At 48.3% G+C, this 8,877-nt stretch overlaps 2 protein-coding genes across 4 annotated transcripts; both read left to right on the top strand.

Annotated features, from left to right (window-relative positions):
* The first annotated feature begins 836 nt into the window (after window positions 1–836).
* Window positions 837–5,210, top strand: LOC136488021 (ras-related protein RABC2a-like). 3 transcript variants are annotated; one of them, XM_066485080.1, is made up of 7 exons: window positions 837–1,174; window positions 2,388–2,456; window positions 3,232–3,297; window positions 3,947–4,008; window positions 4,093–4,158; window positions 4,398–4,526; window positions 4,824–5,210. In XM_066485080.1, the coding sequence occupies exons 1-7, from the start codon at window positions 1,024–1,026 to the stop codon at window positions 4,932–4,934; spliced, it is 654 nt and encodes a 217-aa protein (XP_066341177.1). In that variant the 5' UTR covers window positions 837–1,023; the 3' UTR covers window positions 4,935–5,210. The 3 variants fall into 3 exon arrangements, with proteins under 3 accessions (XP_066341177.1, XP_066341186.1, XP_066341182.1); XM_066485089.1 differs by lacking the exon at window positions 3,947–4,008 and having other exon boundaries at window positions 4,079–4,158; window positions 4,824–5,209; XM_066485085.1 differs by lacking the exon at window positions 3,947–4,008 and having other exon boundaries at window positions 4,037–4,158; window positions 4,824–5,209.
* On the top strand, window positions 5,017–6,438 carry LOC136459327 (RING-H2 finger protein ATL72-like). Its single transcript, XM_066459195.1, has 2 exons — window positions 5,017–5,024; window positions 5,638–6,438. The coding sequence occupies exons 1-2, from the start codon at window positions 5,017–5,019 to the stop codon at window positions 6,428–6,430; spliced, it is 801 nt and encodes a 266-aa protein (XP_066315292.1). The 3' UTR covers window positions 6,431–6,438.
* Window positions 6,439–8,877: the final 2,439 nt, after the last annotated feature.

Raw genomic sequence — 8,877 nt, 5'->3', positions numbered from 1 at the left:
CTCCGTCCTCCCTGTATATACCAACACGCCACAACAAAAGCGAAGCTCCTTCCTTTTTCCCTTATTCTTTTTCCTCCTTCCAGGAGAACTGGAGTGGTGATCGACGATACACCATCATGTTTTACTACTAATTTCTTTTCTTTTTTTTCGAATTTCTTGTGAGAACAACCCGTAGCTTAATTATATGAGAGCGTACGTATGACGCTGTCTGTGCTTGACGCTTGCAAGTGGGATGGATGCAGTTTTCCGTTTGGCACTGGCTTACTTCGCCCATCCAAAATCCAGGCATTTTGTTCCTGGCGTCCAACAAGGCGAGAACAATTCGTCTTCGGCGCAGACTGATGGATAAATTAAACAAATAGGGCGTGATTGGTTGCCCCGCTCACGCCGTTATCACATCACTCAGTGCATTACAGTTGTGTTTGGTTTCCCTGCTCGTAACTTTCGCCTGCATCCCTTTGTTCATCTGTCCTCCTCCACCCCGCACGTCTCCGTCTTCTCAATTTTCACTTCCCTCTCCATACAGAACGGCTTGATTTACACATGTTCAAAACTTTGATGCATGCATGCACGAACACTTATACGAGCTCAAACCGACTTTTTTCGTCCTGATCCTGGCTCGAGGCTTTGCAGCCAATCTCCGTCCTGATCCTGGCTCGAGGCTTTGCAACCAATCACGCGAAGCCCTTCTCTGGCATGTCCGCGAGAGGCCTGCCAACTCGGCTCATCCTGCTCGCTCCGCACCAACCCGAGCGCGCCGCTTCCCTGAACCTGAACGCCCGCATCCCGCTGCCATAAGTAGCTGGACCAACCAGCCGTCACCCTCCCACGCTCGCTCGGTCAAAGCCAACGCGACAACACACCAGTTTGTGTAGCTGTCCCCCTCGCTCGCTCCCTCCCTCCCTCCTCGGCGCCGCTGCCGGCCCGCGCCCGCGCCCTCTATACCTCCGCCCGCCTCCCTCGTGCCGCTCTGCCCCGCATTCCGCGCCGCCGAATCGGGAGCAATCTGAGCGGAAGGAAGCAATGGGGTCGCCGGGTTTGGGGAGCAGCGGCGGCGGCCACGAGTGCTCCTTCAAGATCCTCCTCATCGGGGACTCGGGCGTCGGCAAGAGCAGCCTCCTCGTCAGCTTCGTCGCCACCTCCCACCTCGACGGCGACATCGCCCCCACCATCGGTACGCACGCCATCCATCGCCACGCCACGCCTCTGCTGCCCTGCGCCACGCCTCCGCTGGCTGTCCCTCGCCGTACCACCACGCCGGGCCCGCGTCGATAATTCCGATCACACCTCTAGCGCTAGCCGCACGCGACTGCACTGCCGCCGTGTCAGAACAGGGCAAGACCTAGAGCCTCGGCGTACGCTCCTAGCAGAGCAGTGGTACATCACCACTAGGATTCCGAGCGGACGAAGCCATCTGTGGAGGCAGAAATCAAGGCGGCATCCGTGCGTGAGCCCCTCACTGCCTCACACCAGGAAGATGGCGGGCGCCCTCAAACCTTGCTCTGCTGTGGCATCGCCATCACCCTCACGGGAGAAATTTGGAAACGCGCCTCAATTATTGCCTCTCTTTTTTTCTTTTCATTCCGAGTCTACTATCTGTAGTAGCTCTATTAATTACTCCGTGAGGGCGATCCACCATTTGTGCCAATTCTAGTGTCAGCGTCGGATCGACCAGGAGTGTGAAGTAGGTGGCGGATTAAGGGCACGAACGAGACGGCCAAGTTTAGTGAGCAAAACTTCCACCATTTTTAATGTAGGAGGAGCTGGCTTCTGCTCTTGCTTGTACTGGGAGTTACTGCACTGCTTGCACCTTTCTTCCTGTCAGTTGGGGGGAGTTGGAAAAATTTGCCGATGCTGTCACTGCTGTACCTTGCACTAGACCTTGTGCACAGGTGGTTAAGTTAGCTTGGATAACTAGTTTACAAATTATGCTGGTTAGATTGGTTCCCTGATCCCACTTTCCCTTCCCTCGTGCTATGCTGTACCACTAAACTTTAAAAGGGCAATGGTGTTTTCTTTGCAAAAAAAAAGGAGGGTAATCATGTCTAAAATAATATCTCAAAAGAAGTGGCCATCCTGCATAGACTTGAAGGTGTAATATGCTGAGAATAGCATATACTCCTTATGCAAGAAGACCAGATCACGCACAAATCTTCAAATAAAATTTGTTATTCTTATTTCCTGGCAGCCTGCTGTTTCAGAAAATTTCAACTAGAGTATTGTAGTTTATATCCTATCCACTGAGGATGGTTCTAACATGCCAGTTATATTTTCCTCCGTGATTCCAATTTGGTAATAGCATTTTTCTGTATTGCATGCTTCTGGTACGTGACACTTTTATATCTGATTAAATGGCATGCTGTCTGAATTGTGTTACTTGTTGCCAGGTGTGGATTTTAAAATCAAGTTCCTTACAGTTGGTGGAAAGAAACTAAAGTTGACAATATGGGATACTGGTAAGTACTCAGATTATGCAAAAAAATATCATTTACTGTTTGTTATTATATCTCTGATTCTTGATGGGAATACACAATACTAGCAAGGCTGTTTTGCATGCAGTTTGGTATCAGCATCAGAACTTGTTGGGCATTCCAACTTTGCTGCTAAATGCTTGTGTTTCTACTCATTTTAGAATTCCACCCTTTTCTGCTCTCATTACTGTTAGTGGTTTGAGAATCAAGGTTTGCTTTTCAGCTAATATATTTGGTTTCTTCTTCCATGCCTGTCCTTACATCATGGCTATTGGGGTTTCTTATTCACAGATTTTAGCTCCACCTTGCTGCTTTGTGCCTAAAATATTTGGCTACTTTCGCCATGTTAGGCCTCACATCCCTAAAATCATTGCAACCCTAGGTTCCATTAATATTAAAAGTTTTGTTGTTTAGCCCCACTAACTCCTTTACCCAAAGGTATCTCAGTGCTTCACCATGTTACCTCTCTACTGCTGCTAGAACTTGAAGGTTTCTAAGTTATCTATTAACAGCATAAATTTTGCTACGTTGTTTTCTGATATTTTCAATATTCCAAAAAACATGGAGGCCTTAGTGTGCTTTTTGTTTATGTTTCTTTGCGGGTTGGCTCTCTCAAGAGCTTGTGGTTGTACAGTAGCCTGTTGAGGCGTGTGTGCCATCGAGGCAGAACCTTCTGCTCTTTTTTCCCTTACTTAAATGCAAGGCAGAGCTCCTGCCACTTTCTTTCAAAAAATAAATAAATACTTACAATGCTTTGCAGCTGGCCAGGAGAGGTTTAGGACAATTACTAGTTCTTACTACAGAGGTGCTCAGGGAATTATTCTAGGTAAGACAATATTTTTTACTACAAGTTGACTGCTTAAATATATTGTAATGTCACATGTCACCTTTATGTCGGATTATTATTGAAATATGCCATAGAATGGTATAAGTTTGATCTATTTAGTCACTAAATGCGAGCTCTCCATAAGCTTGGGTATCTGATGTTGCGATATCTTGATCTATTTTTTATGTTGAGGGTTTTACATGTAGCGCCAATGTGTCTCTTACAGTCTCGTTATGTCAATGATATATCTTGACTTGCGGGTGAACAATGGTTATAGATTACTGTGTATGAACTCATCATATTTGTGAATACAGGGATTCACGGCAGTAAAAATCACCTCCATGTTTTGTATATTCATGTACAAACTTTCCAGAGAAGCATATTGTATTTGTTATTTGGAAACCATATCCATATCTTTGTCATTTTTCATCATTTTATGAATGGGATCTCTGACTTAACTTTGAATGATAATTCCAAATGGTTGCATCCCATGGACAATTTAATTGCTGCATTTATGGAATCTGAATACCACTAATGATTAATTTCAGTGGTGAATAGTCTAGAGAATTTTTGGATGTTTGGTCGTTGTTCTTATTTTTCATGCTTTAGTTATTACATTTTATCTGAATCCTTCTTCTTCTAATGGAAGTTTTGCCTATGGAATTTCTATCCGGTCCTTCATCTTGTTCTTTCGTACTTGGATTATTTAAGGTATAATGACTTTGTATTTCACTCCTAGTATATGATGTCACAAAGAGAGAAAGTTTCTCAAATTTGTCAGATGTTTGGACTAAGGAAATAGAAGCAAACTCAACAAACAAAGACTGCATAAAAATGCTTGTTGGAAACAAAGTTGACAAGGTACCATCTCTGCCAGAAATTTTATTGTTATTTCTTTTCTGGAAACATTGTGTCTCATCTAAGAATTTCTTAATACCTCTTGTTGCTACGCAAGTGGAATCTATACATTCTTTACTCTTTTAATCCTTTTTAACCCCTAACATTCTGAAGTTCTAAAAAGTAAAAGTTATGGGCTCTTTAGGATAGAATAACTACATTTTCTAGTTCCTATTTTTGATTTTGATGGCCTCATCTTGCAGGACGATGAAAGGATGGTCACAAAAGAAGAAGGTATTGCTTTTGCTGAAGAATCTGGATGTCTGTTTCTTGAGAGCAGTGCAAAAACACGAGAAAATGTTGAGAAATGTTTTGAAGAACTTGCGTTAAAGGTATGCTTGGAGAAAGATATTAGGCACAGTAATGTTATCCACTTAAAACCCTTCTTTCTTTTAAGGGGTCGGGTTGGGGGCCTTGGGGGGGAGGTGGTTATATTTTGCCAGGGATTGGGCCGGGAGCCCTGCCTGGATATGGGCCCCCCTAAAAAGGCTCTATGATTTTGCATGGGCTGCTGATGTTCCTAAATGGCATAAATTCATTAAATGACTAATACACGGAAGTAGATGTTTTCTTCTTTGCTGCCAGAAACCTATTTTATGTATTGCGTGAATCCTGCTGTTATCATGCAGATTCTCGAGGTCCCTAGTCTCCTGGAGGAAGGGTCTTCTTCGGTTGTCAAGAGGAACATCCTGAAACAGAAGCAGGAGAGTCATGCAAAGAACGGTAGTGGATGCTGTTAATAGATGTGCTGATCCACACGACACGGTTGGCTGTCTTCGTGTGAGCTGCCCTGATGTTCTGCTGTACATGAGTTGTATCTACATGGTCTTGTGAGTAAAAAGGGGTTAAAGAATCAGCTTTGTTTGAGGTTGGGGGTGGGGGAGTGAGCATAATTGATTTGTACAAAGGACATGGCAGTTTGGTGTCATTGATTTTTTTTTCCTCGTCTCCAGTTTAGTGTAGCAATTTTGTTGTCGCCCTAGCAATGGAAATATGGAATCATCTCTTCTCTCTCCACAGTATTGTTCTAGCTGGCCTGCGGAAGCAATTAGCGTTAGGATTGGCCTTAGGACGCCTAGTAGTAGCGCCGATGGTCGGTAAGCAGCACATGAGGAAGCAGGCTAGTTTTGGTTTGTGGTCGTTGCCTTGGAGGATAGGTGGGACTGGCGATATCAGTTTCTACTGTGTTTGGTCGTGGAGTAAATGGGATGGCTTGGTATAAAAAAAAATCTTAGGGATACAAACATTCTCTGTGAGGAATATTTCTCTTAGACGCTAAAAAATTAGTTTAACTTACTAGACTTGGAAGTACATCCTTTCTCGCATCGAGGGAGCAAGAGCATCTAGAGTTCCCTAAATATCTTCTCAATCCTTATTTTTTTAAAAAAAATAGAAAAAAAAACTATCTTCAACAGCTTCTAATATTTACTCCTAATCTTTTAGAACTTGGAAAATTCTTCCCCTTCCACTTAACTTTACGCGCTGCTCCTGTCGTGCATATCCATCCCCCGTGCGATTTCTCTCTGCTTCGCGCCATCTCGTGTACGTGTACTCGCGGAGGGCGCTGCTGCTGGCTCCGCTGCACAGCTACGGGGAGAATGCGGCGGCGAGAAAGGTGGTGGCCGGGCAGCAGGAAGCCCCGGCGAGCGACGGTGTCAGGAGCAGAGGTGGGAGCAGCAGCACCAGCAGCAGCTTCGACGCGAACGTGGTCATGATCCTGGCCGTGCTCCTGTGCGCGCTCATCTGCGCTCTCGGTCTCAACTCCATCGTGCGGTGCGCGCTCCAGTGCTCCAGCCGGATGTCGCCCCGCGGGGCGCAGCGGCAGCCTGCCGCGGGGGCGGGGGAGCCGGGGCTGTCGTCGGTGGCACGGTTTGCGCAGGCCGGGGCGTGGCGGAAGGCGCTGCGCGCGATGCCGACGTTGGTCTACTCGGCAGGGCTGCTGTCGCCGCAGGCAGCCGGCGGCGGCGGGCCTGTGTGCGCCATCTGCCTAGCCGAGCTGGAGCCCGGGGAGCGCGTGCGGGTGCTGCCCAAGTGCAACCACGGCTTCCACGTCCGCTGCGTCGACCGCTGGCTGCTGGCGTGGTCCACGTGCCCGACGTGCCGGCAGCCACTGTTCGGCACGCCGCACAAGGGCTCCGGCTGCGCCGACGATGCCGGCGCCCGCGCCGAGCCGCCGGTGCGGGCGTTCCTCGTGCCGCTCCGCCCGGAAAGTTTCATCACGCCCTACAATATTTGATTTTTTAGATGATATTTATCAAAAACTCTTGGAGATGACTACCTGTTCGGCTTGCTGAAACTTGACTGAAAGTGGCTGAAAAACACTGTTCTGACTGAAATGTTGTGAGAGAAAAACACGGTTCCGGCTAAAAAAAGAAGCTGAACAAGTCGGATATAAGGTAAGCCGGACGGGGCCTTCTAATATCTTTTTAGGAGTTGACACACTATAAGTTTTTAGGAGAAAAAATTAGAAAACTTTTGGAGATGCTCCAACAACTAAAATTCTTTTGCACTGCATCGTAATGGTAAAAAGCAAATGCCGAATAGAACTTGGCTCCCAAGTCCCAACCATAGATTAGGCCCTTTTCTCTAAAAAAACATAGGTTAGGCCCATTGCTATGGGTTAAGAGAAAATTAGGATTGAGAGGCCAGGTGATTATAGGCGAACTGAAGGTAGCTTAGTTCGTTGGGTCCTTCACTTAGGTTCAAAACATCAGCTAAAAATGAGTGCTCATATTTTTTTCTGTATTTATTTTAGAATTTAATGAAGCAATTTTTGCGGTAATAGACGACATACTCATTAACATCAAGACGCCTGTGATTAGCCAATTTCAAGATATATGCTAGTTTAATCTTTTTAGAGATGCTCAGAGGTGAGATTATTTTTTAGTGTTTGACGACATAGCTGTGGACAACGAGATACATATGGTTTGACAATCTCGAGATACATATGCCTGTTTAGTTTTTCAAAGCGCTTACGTTCATGTGAATCTGTTCTGATTCGCAAAAGAAAGATGCAAGATTATAGGCTGATCAATGGTAAGCCAACCAGTGAGGCAATAGGGTGACAACTGTGTTGTAACACGGCTTCGACGGGTGACGAAGGCCTCCGACAGCAAGGTGTCGCCAAGACGTCTTCGACCATCTTAGGACGGAGACCTGGCGCTGACTAAAGGAACTTTTCTGGCTATGCTCGTAGGGCGCTACACGAGGCTCGGCGGGCTTGTCGCGAATTCCGCCCAGGCCGGGCGCAGACACCTTCGACCTATGCTCAGGCGGACGCCGCCCCGCTTCGGCTCACGGGCGTCTCCGGCGATGAGGGCGGATGCCGCCTTACCTCTGAACTAATTAAACAAACAATCTTGCCTAAGTGTGTGCAGGTACTTAAGCGCAGGCGCCCGTGGTCCGCGCGAGCGCGCCAGCATGGCCCCCACGCGGCCGGGCGGAGACCCACGGTTGACGTCTCCGACCGGACCGGCGGAGACCCGCCAAGGCGACAGCGCGCCCCCGATGACGTAGGCCAGCGTCGGGAACCACGGCCCCCGCGCGGCCGGGCGGAGGCATACGGACGATGTCTCCGACCGGACCGGCGGAGACCCGCCAAGGCGACGGCGCGCCCCCGAAGACGGAGGCCAGCATCGGGAACCCAGGCCTTTGGGCCGAAGTTCTAAGGCACGGTGGGTCGGCCGCTTATGGAGGCCCGTTACTTGGAGACAGTGTGGCAGGATTGCCCCGCAAACAAGAGACCAGTGGCGGAATATTCCAGAAATGTACTGTAGCAGTTGAGGGCATGGTAATAAATTCTGTCAGGGAGTAATTGAGCCCTATAAATAGGGAACACTTATAACCGTGCAGATAGATGATGAATAAATTAATGAAACCCTAGCTTTTCGTGTCAGCTTCCCACAAGTTCACCTGTCGTGCCTATCCCGAGCCTCCACCCGAGGGAGACACCTGGCGGGCGGAGGCCCCTGTCTCCCTCACTCTGTCCGGAACCACTAGTTCCAACATTGGCGCCCACCGTGGTTTGGCCAAGACAAACCAACGATGGCAGGGAAAAGAAAAACCACCACTAGAGCAGCAACGACCACGGGTCAGAGAGGAAGACCTAGGCGCACCACCCGTAGCACCTACACAACCTCGCCAGCGGAGGATGGCACCAGAGCAGATGCCCAGGGTCAACAACCAGAACCCCAACATCCAAAGATCCAAGATCCGGAGGCCCAACCAAACTCAGGTACAACACTCGAGCAAGAACTGCAACAGCTGCAAGCACAGTTGCAAAGAGCGCAACAAGAGAGGGATAGAATGGCAGTAGCATTCGCAGCTAATCAGCAAGCCACTCAAGCGTCAGCACAAGCAACAGAAATAAGGCAGCAGTTGGCAGTCCTACATGCTGAGATGCTAAGTATGCAGCATGCAGTACCAGCGTCAACCTCCGCGATCCCAGCCTCCGTAGCAACACCAACCGCAAACATGCCTCCGCCAGTGACTAGCCCAACCACGACGCCATCTCAGGCGATGCAGAGGCCTATCGACCCCAAGTCCCCACTCTCTGAAGGCATACAACAATCGCCATGGCCAACGGCGTACAAGCCAATCACACTATCAAAGTTCAACGGAAAGACAGACCCCCATCAGTTCATTATGAGTTACGAGGCAGCAGTAGCCTCCGCCGGTAGAGAC

This window comes from Miscanthus floridulus, chromosome 1, assembly GCF_019320115.1.
Source record: "Miscanthus floridulus cultivar M001 chromosome 1, ASM1932011v1, whole genome shotgun sequence".
Lineage (NCBI taxonomy): Eukaryota > Viridiplantae > Streptophyta > Magnoliopsida > Poales > Poaceae > Miscanthus > Miscanthus floridulus.
This window is presented reverse-complemented; position numbering and strand designations above follow the sequence as displayed.

Coding starts and splice junctions, on each gene's coding strand:
- LOC136488021 (XM_066485080.1), top strand. CDS start 1,024: ATGGGGTCGCCGGGTTTGGGGAGCAGCGGCGGCGGCCACGAGTGCTCC. Junction 4,009..4,092: donor TCGTACTTGGATTATTTAAG/GTATAATGACTT, acceptor GTTTGGACTAAG/GAAATAGAAGCAAACTCAAC. Junction 4,159..4,397: donor TTGGAAACAAAGTTGACAAG/GTACCATCTCTG, acceptor CTCATCTTGCAG/GACGATGAAAGGATGGTCAC.